The sequence below is a fragment of the Petromyzon marinus genome, chromosome 30 (assembly GCF_048934315.1).
Source record: "Petromyzon marinus isolate PM22_M1 ecotype Great Lakes invasive population chromosome 30, UKy_Petmar_22M1.pri1.0, whole genome shotgun sequence".
In the NCBI taxonomy this organism is placed as follows: Eukaryota; Metazoa; Chordata; class Hyperoartia; order Petromyzontiformes; family Petromyzontidae; genus Petromyzon; species Petromyzon marinus.
Genome location: NC_133696.1, coordinates 9,574,086 through 9,588,675, shown reverse-complemented (window position 1 = coordinate 9,588,675; position 14,590 = coordinate 9,574,086). Strand labels below are relative to the sequence as shown.

Sequence of the window (14,590 nt, the reverse complement as noted above, 5' to 3'; positions counted from 1 at the left end):
TGTTTGGTAGACTAAGACCTCAATAGGGTGTCCAGGGCACGGTCGGTGTGAGGATCGCTGGTCCGCCGGCGCATGGCCATGCCGATGCCCCGGTGCTGACCGCCGCTTGCCTGCACGCGTGTGTAGCTGGCGCTGGGAAACGTGATCAGCGCGCTGGGCGACCAAAGCAAGAAGGCGACGCACGTTCCATACCGCGACTCGAAGCTTACGCGGCTGCTACAGGACTCTCTCGGGGGAAACAGGTAACGGCCACCACTCCTCGATTGACTCAGCCTCAAATCAGTACCTGGCGGCTGGGCGTGGTGCTGGCCACCCACCCCCTCGTGTGTCGTACCGGCCTTCATAGGTGCTCGCTAATAGCACTTGCCCCAACAGACTGTTAAAGGCTATACAGAGTGTCTTTGTGTAGCCACACACACACTGTTATGTCAGCTGCATGCCCAGCCACTTAATTCTCAAGCAGCCTTAGGTTGAATAGAGGGGGCTAAGCAGGTGCGGTATGGGATAGAGAAGAGGTGGGCTGATGCGGTCCAGGAGGATCTGGAGCTGAGTGGACTTGTTGACGACTGGTACCAGCGGTGTTAGGGCAGAGAAGGGACGCTCACAACAATGAGTGGAGCACCGGGCATTTAAAACCCGGCAATTTGGCACAGCGGGCAGCATGGGTAGTGCATCCGTCAGTCATCTCAGTCAATACACAACACCTGGGTCTGTCCTGTGACATGTCAGCTGAAAGAGTCTTCCACACCTAACTTAATGGTGGCTGTTGTTGCTGTTGTGTGCAGCCGAACGCTTATGATCGCGTGCGTGAGCCCATCCGACCGGGACTTCATGGAGACGTTGAACACCCTGAAGTACGCGAACCGCGCGCGCAACATCAAGAACCGCGTGATGGTGAACCAGGACAAGACGAGCCAGCAGATCGGCGCACTGCGCGCCGAAATTGCACGAATCCAGATGGAGCTCATGGAGTACAAAACGGTGGGTGGAGGTGCCTCATCGGCATTCAGAGTCGTGACGACGGTGGTCATGATGATCATGATGATGCTTATTTACCCAGTAAAGCCTCACTTTAGTCTCACGACTCTTTTACAAGAGGATCCTGCCACGTTTTTGCGGTATGGGGTGATGATATCTGCTGTCTAATCCCAAATGTATGTATGAATGTATGTTAAACTTATTTTGCACCGTACAAGTCACTTGCGGTGTAATTTTTTTAATCGGCAAATGTGGAACGTGACGCCGGCACACGGTGGCTTGTTTCCAATGACGTCACGGGACCTCTTACGCCCACTGTGAGTGAATGGGAGGACACGTCGGAGGGCACGTCGTGGTACCCTGCACCCTGCACCCACCAACGTGAACCCAGCATCCTGCACTCAACACCCTGCACCCAGCACCCTGCACCCACCAACCTGAACCCAGCTAAATACTCCAGCAGTGCATCGATCCTGGCTGGTGATGATGACGGCAATGAGGTGGACAGACTGTGAACCATCCCCAAGTCCCCAATGCAGAAACACAGCTCCCCTCCCCACCCCCCCCCCCCATCTTCCCACGGGGCGTCTCTCAACTGTGACGGGAAACGCGCTCCTCGCTGGAGAAGAAACACGCGATCACAAACGATTTTAGTCTCCGTCAACACCAACACGAGCCATCGCCAGGGGCCTGACAGCGCGACTGCATCCGCCGGTTCAGGCAACCCGCTGCTAGATTAGGGGCCTCGACCCAATGCCGTACGGACCGTGGTGGAGGTTATTTGACCATACTTCACCACGTTGCTTGTTGCGGGTTGGTGAAGATGGGCAGCACAGGAGCGTGCGGGTGGTGCGGTGAGCATCACCCGGTGCGAAGAGCCGTTGGACGCGGTCCATTTCACTCTCTCTCTCCCTCTTCCTGTCTTTCCCTTTTTCTCACTTTCTCTCTCTCTCCCTCCCTCTCTCTATCACTCACACTCTCTCACTCCCCCCACCCCCCCACCTCTCCAGGGCAAGCGCCTGGTCGGGGAGGACGGCGTGGAGAGCCTCAACGACATGGTGCAGGAGAACGCCATGCTGCAGGCGGAGAACGGGAACCTGCGCATGCGCATCAAGGCCATGCAGGAGACGATCGACGCCCTCAACGCACGCATTGCCCACGTGCTCACGCAGCACGCCAGCCACGCGCTGGCCGGTGCAGGCAAGGCAGCACCGGCGCACACGAGCACGTGCACGCACGCACGCACGCACGCACCCATGTTGCACCCTCCCGTGGTGGAGTGACTGGGAGCGGTGTTGCTCCACGTGGCCGCAGGTGTGGGTTTGTGCTGCTGATGATTTTGTCAGATTTGTAGGCATCATCATTAACATCAACATCATCATCCCCGAGTGGTGGTGGCGGCTATTCTGTCACTCATCATCGTCTCTGTTTCCAGGCTCTTATAACAACAATCTGGCTCAATTCAATAAACGCGCCATCCCTTATCCATTACAACTTTGATAACAGAGCTCATTGTTGCTGGCCATTTGACGTTCAGGGCCATAACCTCACGCTCCGTCTGCTTCACAGTGGACGTTAAAGATCCGTGACATCACTCGCAGAAGAGTAGGCAATTGTGCCAGCGATGCAGTTCATATTTGAAAAAAAATCCTAAATTGCTTAGCTGGGAAACGCAGCAATCGTCGCCCCCCCCCGTGCCTCACCCCCGTGCCTCACCGAGTCTCAAGACTCATTTCAGACGGGACCTGCCAAGTGTTTGCTAGTAGGGGGGCAACGTTGCTGTGTGCGTGATCCCAATTGAGTAATTTGAAGGCATGGCCGGTACCGGTCACATTGTGCACAGTGTGTGGTGGTGCTGCTGCTGAGTTGGCAGTGGTGCACAACTACAACCAACAACAACCACTAAACAACTCAGCATTCAATAACAACGCTGCGTGTGTGTAGCCTTTAAAGAGAAAAAAAAAACATACAAAAGGTGACGTTTCAGGCAATGGCCCTTCTAGACCAGCACGCGTTTTTTTTTGTATCCTAATTTATATTCAGCGCTGTCAGTGCCCGTTCAGCTGGCGTTTCAGGGGTGAATGGGGGGGAATGGGGTGCAGGACGGGTGGGGGGGGGGTGTTACGGTTGTTGGCGGGGGAGGGGGAGTGTTGGGGTTTATTCTAATTGGGAGGAATTGTTGAAAGGCTTCCGCCTCTCTGATAGCCGTGCTCCTGCGTCCCCTGTTTTGTTTTCTCTCCCGGTGCGTAGGTGACGGCAGCGAGGAAATTGGGTCCATGATCCAGAGCTACATCAAGGAGATAGAGGACCTCAGGTCGGCCACCCCTAAACCCTCACTGCCTGAGCGGCTCTGCTCGCAGCACGCACTCTCCCACAACAAAGCAGGTCCCCGCAGCACGTTGGCTTCAGAGCGTCGAGCGGCAAGCGGGCGAACGAGGAAGCTAACGATGAAGCGAGCTCCCGGTTAAAACGCGCGCTCGGACTACAAATGCGAGCCACTCGATTCCCGTGTGCAGGAGCGCGCGGAGCCCAAGGTGTTCATGCGAATGCCTTGGTTGAAACGGAGAATCAGAGTTTGCGGTGGTGAAACCACGAGGCTCGGGCTTTTGGGGGCCGTCAACTGTGCCTGTCACTGTCGCCACCTTGTGATGGCAAAAGTCACGGATGTGGTGATGGTGGTGTGGTGTATTGACAATGCTGTGTAGTGGCCTGTGGTGGCATGTGGCGTGTGGTGGTAGGTCTCTGTGTATGGTGGTCTGTGGTTGTGTGCACGGAGTGGGGTGTGGTGTTATTGGTCGATGTGTGGTGCGGAAAACTTGTATGTGATGTTAAGTGGTGTCGGCATTTTGCGTGTGTTGTGCGTATTCACGTGTTGTTGTGTTGTGTGTTGACGCGTCATGTGTTGCATTTGGATTTGTCACTCGTGGTGTAGCTGTGGCTGCGTGTCGGCGTGTTGTGTGTCGCTGTGGTAGAACGTCGCGCGCTGATGTGTTGCGTGTCCTCGCACTCGCAGGGCTAAGCTCCTGGAGAGCGAGGCGATGAATGGCTCGCTGCGCCGGGAGCTGACCCGCGTGTCCACCTCGCGCTCGCCCATGTTCGGCGGAGCCGCGTCGCCCGCTGCCTCCCTGGGGGCCCCCTCGGGGGCCGTGGCGGGGCCCTACGGAGTGACGCCCGACCGGGAGATGCAGGAGGTCCTAGAGGTGGCTCGCAAAGACCTGGAGAAGCTCAAGAAGAAGGAGAAGAAGCAGAGGAAGATCAGGTCAGTGCCTGCTGGCGGCCACCGATATTCCTGTTGCAGGGCAGCTGGGGAGGCTTTGACCTTTCCCCCGTTGTTCCTCACCGCTGGGGTCACTTGCGGGATTTGGCTCGGGCAGTACCCACGTTGCCAGTTAGTGCCGCTCGATTGTACGTAAAGTGCGGTCGTCGTCGGGGCTCTCCCATTCTCGTGAGTGGCGGCGGTGGAGGCGCCTCTGGGGAAACGGCGTCCATTTATCGAAGCCCGCGGGGGGCGACGTGCGGCGTTCTCAACGTGCGTCTGCTATGTTTGTCTCGCCCAAGGCTAAAGAAGGAAGGAAGACACGGCCGTCTGTCGGCGCGGAGGTTTGCTATCAACCGCCCCCGTTGTGTTTGTGCTTCTCCTGCGCCGAGCTGCGCGTGCGTCATCATGCGTTTGCGTGTGAGGATCCCGACCGTAGCCCCGCCCAGTGGGTTCCTCGCGGCGCTACGCCGCGCCGCTTTTGTTTCCCCCGCGAAAGCGCACTTAGCCGCTTGATATTCGCGTCAGGCGCCGTAGCGGTTTGGATGGAAGGCATGGCCCGGAGTAGTCGCGGAGTGGAGCGGAGCCCCCGCGACCATCGCGTGCAGTGCATGCCGGGTAACGAGCCGACCCCTCCGGCTGCGATCCGACCCGAGTTCCGCTCAGTGCGTTCCTCCTCACCGCTCAGAAATTGAACTCGGCGTTTGATTTCTCACCGAATAATTTCCTGGTCACCGGCTGACCGGATTTGGCAGCAGGTGATTAGGAGTATCCCCACAGCCCATCTTGAGACATTATGGGGTAAGTCGTTTCTGAGTCGCTGACCTTGTCAGTGAAGCCCTCATTGTTACCCATCCCTGCTGCGTTTATAAACGTGGCATCATCCAGTCATCTTCAAGAAATAAAACTACTTTTTATTATTGCGCTCGTTTACCTCGGAACGCCTCACCGAGTCTCTCACAAGGCTCTTTCTCAGGAGGCTCCTGCCAAGCTTTCGTAGTAAGAGGGGGTCAACGATCGCCCCGTGCCTCTCAATTGGGTAATTTCGCGGTAATATTTCAACTTGGGCAAATTTGGACCTTGATGCCGGCACGCAATGGCCTACTCTCGCAAATGACATTGCGGGAGTGAATGGGATGGCGCTTAGGATTTCACGGTTAATACAACCGCAGTATTAACCAGGGCGGCGATTGGGAAATTGAACCGCGATGCAAATTGATACTTGTTTGTTAACGTTTGTAGTGTTGTAGTGGCTGCATGCTTTTTTATGCAGTGGCTTTGACTGGGACCGTGCCAATCGTCGGGCACAACCCACGTGGGCCGCCTAGCGTGGCCCCCAGTGGGCCGCCGGGCCAAGCCTGCGTGGGCCGCCCTGCACGGCCTGTGCGTGGCCTTGCCCCCGTTGCCCCCCTGCGACGGGCCTGCCGTGTCCCTCCGTCGAAGCCCCGGCGTAACCGCGCGTTCGTCGTTTTGCCCCGCAGCCTGGAGAAGCGAGGCGATGCGGGCGAAACGGAGAAACGGGAAGGCGAGCACGACGAGAGGACTCGCGACAACCGCGAGGCGGTGAGTGCCCCGCCGCCCCCACTCTGTGACACCTGCGCAGCTGCCACCGCCGCCACCAACACCCTTCGCAGTTTGCCTGCCCGGCACCGGTGCTCTCGAGTCGAGGTGTCTTGACGAGTCACGAGAAGACAGCGCTGATTAAAACCCGCGCCGGTTAATTGAGTTGGCTCGCCGAGCCTCGAACTTGGCCTGGAGAAGCGTGTGATGAAGTGGGTTCGGGCCAGCGCCCGCATGGGACGGGATGGGGGGTGGGGGGAGGGAGGTGGAGCGATGCCAGCTCGCGGGGCAGGCGTGCGTGACGCTGCCCTGTATGTGACTGTGTGTGTGTGTGTGAGACTAGCTTTGTGCGACTGCGTGTATGTGACTGTATATGTTAATAGCTGAGCTATGAACACGGCGGCGTCGCGATCCAACTGGGAAAAATCGCTGCGAATTGCTCTATCTGAACCAGTCCAGGGCTTCCCCTAGGGCGACTCAGCCTTATTAGCACCAGCTACCGTCTGTTGAAGCTATACATGGGATCTTTGTCTTTGTGCATCTTGGCTCGCATGCGTGCGTGCGTGTGCTCGGGCAGGAGGAGGAAGCGGAGGAGAGCGACCGTGAGAACGGGGAGAAGGAGGAGGCGGAGGAGGAAGAGGAGGAGGACCTAGACTCTAGCGACAGCTCCGATGAGTCTGACTCAGAGCTGGAAGAGAAAGGTGACTCTCCCTCACCCGGCTTCTCACCCGCATCTGACGTTCCCACCCTCGCCAGTTGCACAAACCACCAAGTCGGACTGGTGAAGAAGCTGATGGGCGCTCGTCTCGGCAGATACAGTGAGGGGAAAAAAGTATTTGATCCCCTGCTGATTTTGTACCTTTGCCCACTGACAAATAAATGATCAGTCTATAATTTTAATGGTAGGTTTATTTTAACATTGAGAGACAGAATAACAACAAAAAAATCTAGAAAAACGCATGTCAAAAATGTTATAAATTGATTTGCATTTTAATGAGGGAAATAGGTATTTGACCCCTCTGCAAAACATGACTTAGTACTTGGTGGCAAAACCCTTGTTGGCAATCACAGAGGTCAGACGTTTCTTGTAGTTGGCCACCAGGTTTGCACACATCTCAGGAGGGATTTTGTCCCACTCCTCTTTGCAGATCTTCTCCAAGTCATTAAGGTTTCGAGGCTGACGTTTGGCAACTCGAACCTTCAGCTCCCTCCACATATTTTCTATGGGATTAAGGTCTGGAGACTGGCTAGGCCACTCCAGGACCTTAATGTGCTTCTTCTTGAGCCACTACTTTGTTGCCTTGGCCGTGTGTTTTGGGTCATTGTCATGCTGGAATACCCATCCACGACCCATTTCCAATGCCCTGGCTGAGGGAAGGAGGTTCTCACCCAAGATTTGACGGTACATGGCCCTGTCCATTGTCCCTTTGATGCGGTGAAGTTGTCCTGTCCCCTTAGCAGAAAAACACCCCCAAAGCATAATGTTTCCACCTCCATGTTTGACGGTGGGGATGGTGTTCTTGGGGTCATAGGCAGCATTCCTCCACCTCCAAACACGGCGAGTTTAGTTGATACCAAAGAGCTCCATTTTGGTCTCATCTGACCACAACACTTTCACCCAGTTGTCCTCTGAATCATTCAGATGTTCATTGGCAAACTTCAGACGGGCATGTATATGTGCTTTCTTGAGCAGGGGGACCTTGCGGGCGCTGCAGGATTTCAGTCCTTCACGGCGTAGTGTGTTACCAATTGTTTTCTTGATGACTATGGTCCCAGCTGCCTTGAGATCATTGACAAGATCCTCCCGTGTAGTTCTGGGCTGATTCCTCACCATTCTCATGATCATTGCAACTCCACGAGGTGAAATCTTGCATGGAGCCCCAGGCCGAGGGAGATTGACAGTTCTTTTGTGTTTCATCCATTTGCGAATAATCGCACCAACTGTTGTCACCTCACCAAGCTGCTTGGCAATGGTTTTGTAGCCAATTCCAGCCTTGTGTAGGTCTACAATCTTGTCCCTGACATCCTTGGAGAGCTCTTTGGTCTTGGCCATGGTGGAGAGTTTGGAATCTGATTGATTGATTGCTTCTGTGGACAGGTGTCTTTTATACAGGTAACAAGCTGAGATTAGGAGCACTCCCTTTAAGAGTGTGCTCCTAATCTCAGCTCGTTACCTGTATAAAAGGCACCTGGGAGCCATAAATCTTTCTGATTGAGAGGGGGTCAAATACTTATTTCCCTCATTAAAATGCAAATCAATTTATAACATTTTTGACATGCTTTTTTCTGGATTTTTTTGTTGTTATTGTCTCTCACTGTTCAAATAAACCTACGATTAGGTTTATGGCAGGGGATCAAATACTTTTTTTCCTCACTGTAGGCCCCGGCTGGGCCACAATACGATGCCGTTCCCTCTACCACGCGAAGCGCTTCTCTGGTGGGAAGCAGAGCTGGAAGCGCCAGGCGGTGCCTCGAGGCCGCCCGCCTCAACCTACGCTCGCTCGTGACGCGTACTCCCATACTTTGTGAGCGAGCGGCGTTGGGTGAGCGGTGGCGCAGCGGTTAGCGTGCTGTGCTTCGAACCCAGCGAGCTGAGTTCGTTTCCCGCTCACGGCCATCAACACCAGTGACGATTATCTGAACCGGTCCTTGGCCTCCTCGAGGTGAACTCGGTTTCAAATAAGTACCTGGTGCTGTGTGTAAACATCGCCACTGGGGAGACAAAGGCGGCCGGGCGTGGTGTTGACCACCCACCCCATAGGTGCTGCTCGCCCACGGCACTTGCCCCGACGGTCTGTTAAATGTTACACGAGGGATATACGTCTTTGTTTTTGTGTCCCGCCCAGCCAACTACCAGGCGGACCTGGCGGACATCACGTGCGAGATTGCCATCAAGCAGAAGCTGATCGACGAGCTGGAGAACAGCCAGCGCCGGCTGCACACGCTCAAGCAGCAGTACGAGGAGAAGCTCTCGACGCTACAGAACAAGATCCGCAACACGCAGCTCGAGCGCGACCGCGTGCTGCACAACCTGGGTGCGTGCCCCGACCACCCCCCGCCGCCCCCCGCCCCCGACCGCTGCCTCCCTCAGCCGCTGACGCCGCTCTTGCGGAAATTTAAAATGAGCGTCGGGCGAGCCCCGCTGTGCCGCCCGCGCGCCGAGGAAAATAAAAAAAATTGTTGTCGTCGGCCAGGAGAAGGAGCTTGTGAGCCGGGCACTAACGTGTGCAGTGGTGCAACAACTTTTAACGAGGGCTGGCCGCGGTTGTGAATTGCGTGCGTGTACGTGTATGCGTACGTGTGGGTCTGCGTGCATGCATGTTGCGTGCGTCCCTGCGTGTGTTAGGGGAGCGGTCGTGCAGTGGTTAGTGCACTGCGCTACGAACCTGACGACCTGAGTTAAGTTCTCGCTCGTGGCCAACATTGCTGACGAATGTTTGAACCAATCCTGGGCCTCCCCTTGGTTGGCTCGGCCTCAAATTAAGAACCTATTGCGGTGTCTTCTTTGGTTCTTTCGGTAAAGTCACGTAGGATGAGAATAAAATAATAAAATAAAATAAGACAATAAAATTCTCACGACCTTTCGGCCACAACACAAGTAGCCTTCTTCAGGTGAAGGAACAAAAAACTGTCGGGACGACAGAGCTTCAATGAACGCTGCTAAGATTCGTAGCGTCTTTTAAGCTAGTTGAGAGAAGTGAGGCACCTTTACAAAGGGGTTTACATATCAAAACAGGAGAATTTAGCATTGAAATAGCTGAGGGATTAGCTTGTGACTGGTCACAGAAATAGCTATGTTAAAGTCAAAGCCTACACATCCACAGAGGCACCTAGTGCATGGACGCCAAATGGGGCTGTAACAACTCAACTACGATACAGTAAACCGATGTGAAAAAAAACCTAAGTCTAAATTACATCAATATAATAAATGTACTCAATATATTCTTCAATAAGCTGAGCTATTAACAGCAACTGGGTATATACTACACTATATAATGACTACCATATTGTAAACAAATAAAAAACTAAAATATAAACTACCTCAATGTTATAAATAAACTCTATATATTCTCCAATCAGCTGAGATACCAACAAAAAGTCGTTATATATCATAATGCTATATGGTGAAAAAATGGGTGGATTCTTACCCTCAGCGTCAGCACCATGGACAGCTACGAGCCTATCCATGGTCGGAACGGAGGAGGGGGAGAGAAACAGCTGCGAGGCGCTGTTATACTCCATGTTATAAGCCATACCATTAACCGTGGTGTGAAATGTATTAAGAGTCAATGCCAGCGAAAGAGCTGCGGTCTGAAGGTCACCGTAAAATACAATTAATTAAGAACCGAAATGGTTTAAAACATCTTTCCAATGGTTACTAAGCCAGAATCCATCTTCTCGGTTGAAATTGTCTCTGTGCTTGTATATGTGGATGGCCTCATGAACGAATCTCTCATAGTAGCCGGTTGGCTTGCAAAGAACCTCCGTCTTGGAGAAGTCAATATCATGTGAGCCCACTGAATTATAACAGTGATCTGCCACGGCAGAGGAGTTCGTCCTACCGTGTTTCAAGTCTGCTTTATGTTCGCGGATGCGGTCCGAGATATGTCGTTTGGTTTCTCCAATGTAGCTACTACCACAGAGGCACTTTAGTTTGTAAACGCCTGGGTACTGTATGTCTGGAACAGCATCTTTTACAGATGGAACCAGATCACGGATTTTATGTACTGTGTTGAATCGGACCTGGATCTTGTGTTTATTCAGGATTTTGGAGATCTTTTTAGTGACCCCTGCAATGTAGGGTAAGGTGATGGTTTTGAGTGGCTCCACAAGAGGATCCTTCTTCATGACTGGAGTGATGGCTTTGCGGATTGTGTAGTCGGAGTAACCATTAGCCCTGAGAGCCTGGTGTACGTGCTTGAGTTCACTGGTAATGTGTTCCTGGTCGGAAATGCATTGGGCTCTATGGTATAGAGTCTTGATGAGGGAGTTCTTCTGGGATGGATGGTGGTGGGAATCCGGTTTCAAGTAAGCATCTGTATGGGTAGCTTTCCTGTAGACAGAGTGGCTCATTGAACCATCAGGTCTCCTTTTAATTAAGACATCCAAAAAGGGTAGCTTGCCATCTTTTTCGACCTCCATGGTAAATTTGATGGTTGGGTGTATGGAATTGATGTGGTCGCGGAATTGGTCTAGAGCAGGCTGGCCATGTGGCCAGATGACAAAAGTGTCATCTACTTACCTCTTCCATAAGGTCAGGCGCAGAGTGGCAGTCTGGATGGCGTCAGTTTCAAATTTTTTTTTTTCCATGAATACGTTGGCTACAACCGGAGATAGGGGGGAGCCCATTGGGGTGCCCTCAGTCTGTTTGTAGAAAGTTCCATTCCAGGTGAAGTATGTGTTGGTTAAGCAATGTCTCACCAGGGGGATACATCAGCATGCAGTCCTTGATGACCTAGGTCTTCAATGATAGCGATGGTGTCAGGTACCGGAACTTTGGTGAACAAGGACACCACATCAAAACTGACAAGCAGGTCGTCTGGGGACAGGGAAATGTCTTTGATTGTCGATACCAGGTGAGTAGAATTTAGTACCGCAGAGGTGGTTTTTCCAGTGAAAGGTCGTAGTAAAACTTAGGTTTTTTTTCACATCGGTTTACTGTATGATAGTTGAGTTGTTACAGCCCCCTTTGGCGTCCATGCACTAGGTGCCTTTGTGAATGTGTAGGCTTTGACTTTAATATAGCTATTTCTGTGAAGAATATATTGATTACATTTATTATATTGATGTAATTTAGACTTAGGTTTTTTCACATCGGTTTACTGTATGATAGTTGAGTTGTTACAGCCCCCTTTGGCGTCCATGCACTAGGTGCCTCTGTGGATGTGTAGGCTTTGACTTTAACATAGCTATTTCTGTGACCAGTCACAAGCTAATCCCTCAGCTATTTCAATGCTAAATTCTCCTGTTTTGATATGTAAACCCCTTTGTCAAGGTGCCTCACTTCTCTCAACCAGCTTAAAAGACGCTACGAATCTTAGCAGTGTTCATTGAAGCTCTGTCGTCCCGACAGTTTTTTGTTCCTTCACCTGAAGAAGGCTACTTGTGTTGTGGCCGAAACGTCGTGAGAATTGTATTGTCATTTTATTATTTTATTCTCATCCTACGTGACTTTACCGAAAGAACCAAAGAAGATGAATCCTTGCAGTCACGAAAGCTTTAAATCGAACTTCTATTGTGGTGTGTAAAACATCAGCCCTGGGGAGACAGAGGCAACCGGCCGTGGTGCTGGCCACCCACCACCCTCTCTTGTCGTGTGCCCTATTGGCCTTCATAGGTGCTACTCGGCAACGCCGCTTGCCCTTGACAGGCTTGTAAAGGCTATTGGGGGGATCGGTGCGTGTGTATGTGTGCGCAGTCCAGAGCCAGCAGTTCTAGCGGCGGCAGTTTTAAAGCTCCGGCTTGTTTTTTATTTAATGGTCAATGCTCGTGCTGTGCATCTCCTGCCGAAACGGCAAAACCTGCACGGCCGCTCACACAATAGACCGAGCGCCAACACCCAATCATCATCCCCTTAGCAGCGCAACTCGATTCGGTCCGCGAGCGGCGTACATTACATCGCTTCGCGCCTTTATTAGCACTGCGGGCTCAGAGCGACCGTTTTCAACTCCTTTGGGTGGAGAGTCGCCCAAACGAACTTCGAAAGGGTCACCTAGAGAGACGTCCTAGCATCGTCAAGAACGCCACGAGACTATTTGCCGAGCATTACACGCGGCGAAGTGACGCGGCATCCTCGATGCAAACCTGGATTCGCTATGGAATCCCCCAAGCCAGGCGGTGGTGGCGCCTACGCTACACATGGCATGTAATCCACCACTGTGGAGGCAGCGAGGGTTTGTGGATTACACACGGATGTTGTGAGACTCCCTTCCGTGTGGGCATCGAGGAGGAGCCGTGCCCTGGCTTGTCAGGAGAAGGTGGTACAGCAAAAATGTGAACGTGTCTTTCGTCTGTCCTATCGTATGGGATAGAGCGTCATTATCCTTGCAATCCAGGAGTGTTCTCTGGGTGCTCGAGCTTCTTGCCCAGATGTAAATGACTCTTAATTGGCTGGAAACATCTTAATATATAGAGGACCACAAAGGTTGGTAGTAACAGCTCACCGCGTGGCTGTTGCCTTTCCCGCTTATTTGTAGTTCCTTTTCCTTGTGCCTGTTGAAGTTGAACGAACAATGACTCTGCGGTGATGAGTCCACATTGCTATTATTATTATCCCAAACAGTCGTTTATCGCTAGTCCCTTGGGCAGAATGTTGTTGCTCCATCAAGCAACAAAATCGCTCGGATTGGCGAGGTCGGCGTCTGGTGCGGGAAGTCGCGGCGGCCGTGCTGAAGGAGCGCTCCGCTCGCTCGCTCGTGCGCTCAATGCAGGCTCCATGGAGAGCCACACGGAGGACAAGGCCAACAAAGTGCGCGTGGAGTATGAGAAGCGGCTGCAGGCCATGAACAAGGAGCTGCAGAAGCTACATGCGGCGCAGAAGGAGCACGCGCGCATGCTCAAGAACCAGTCCCAGTACGAGCGCCAGCTCAAGAAGCTGCAGCAGGAGGTGGCTGAGATGAAGAAGACAAAGGTAAGGGGGCAAACGAAGCTCGGACGTGTGCTTGTTGCAGGGACGGGGTTTGAATTCGGCTGGCCGGCCTGGTTAATACTGCGGTGTGTATTAACCACAAAAAATACTACGCAGCATCGCCGCGAATTACTCAGTTGGTTAAACGCACAGCAGCAACCATCTGTCCCCTGTTGTGAACGCTCGGCAGGAGCCTCCTAACAAAGAGTCTCGGGACTCGGCGAGGCTCTCCTGCGTGAACGAGCGTGGTGGTAATAACGACGCCACGCGTGGACCGCGCAGGTACGGCTGATGAAGCAGATGCGAGAGGAGCAGGAGAAGACCCGCGCGGTGGAGATGAGGCGCAACAGGGAGATCGCGCAGCTCAAGAAGGACCAGCGCAAGCAGGAGGTGGGTGGTGGGGGCAGTCTCTGACACACGCAGGGGTCGGTGTGGTCATTTACATATGTGTGGTTGGAAGCCGACAGGCCACCCTCGTTGAATTATTTGCTGCTGCTACTGCGTTGGCAGTGGTGCACAATCACAGTGAACAAAGCAACGCAACACTTTCGTCAATAACAACATCGCGTGTATCTGGCCTTCAAATATTTTTATTTTAGAATTGGCGACGTTTCGGGCATTGGCTTCATAGCCTTCCGTTATCGCTGCGGTGCGCATCAACCGTAAAACGCCACGCGCCGTCTGCTTTACTGCGGACGTTAATGATCCCGCGAACACATTCGAAACGTTGTCGGCCGTCGCGTGCCGACATCACGATCCAAATTCACCAAATTTGAAAAAATGACTCTGCAAATTACTCGGTTTGGATTACACATCGAGGAGCGTTTGTCGTGACCTACTGGCAGGGACAGCTGCCACTGGGGGTGCCCTCGCTGAGACCGCATAGCAACATCGTCCCCTACTGTGAAAGTACCGCAGGCGGCGTCTGTCAAACACAGCGGCGCTTTCCTCCGTGACGATCGCCCTGCGCCACGAGAATGAAAGCGCGAATACCGCACGTGCTACGTTATTATTAGTATTGCGGCTGATCTATACAGAAGGATTCTGCTGTTAAGGCCGTGCTCACTGTTGTGCCTGCTGTGTTTCAGTATCACATCAAATCTCTGGAGGCCCAGAAGCGACAGCAGGACCTCATCCTGCGGAGGAAAACCGAGGAGGTCTCTGCTCTC

General features: G+C 52.9%; 1 protein-coding gene across 7 annotated transcripts in view; it reads left to right on the top strand.

Moving 5' to 3' along the window:
• Nucleotides 1–14,590, top strand: part of KIF21A (kinesin family member 21A) — a 63,405-nt gene that overhangs the window by 24,158 nt on the left and 24,657 nt on the right. For all 7 annotated transcript variants that reach the window (XM_076070696.1, XM_032963511.2, XM_076070697.1 and 4 more), the window contains exons 7-17: nucleotides 127–242; nucleotides 786–981; nucleotides 1,989–2,178; nucleotides 3,229–3,292; nucleotides 3,992–4,237; nucleotides 5,716–5,797; nucleotides 6,372–6,495; nucleotides 8,641–8,829; nucleotides 13,225–13,424; nucleotides 13,704–13,811; nucleotides 14,510–14,578. In XM_076070696.1, the coding sequence (XP_075926811.1) occupies nucleotides 127–242; nucleotides 786–981; nucleotides 1,989–2,178; nucleotides 3,229–3,292; nucleotides 3,992–4,237; nucleotides 5,716–5,797; nucleotides 6,372–6,495; nucleotides 8,641–8,829; nucleotides 13,225–13,424; nucleotides 13,704–13,811; nucleotides 14,510–14,578 (1,584 nt within the window). The remainder of the gene's footprint in view (nucleotides 1–126; nucleotides 243–785; nucleotides 982–1,988; nucleotides 2,179–3,228; nucleotides 3,293–3,991; nucleotides 4,238–5,715; nucleotides 5,798–6,371; nucleotides 6,496–8,640; nucleotides 8,830–13,224; nucleotides 13,425–13,703; nucleotides 13,812–14,509; nucleotides 14,579–14,590) is intronic.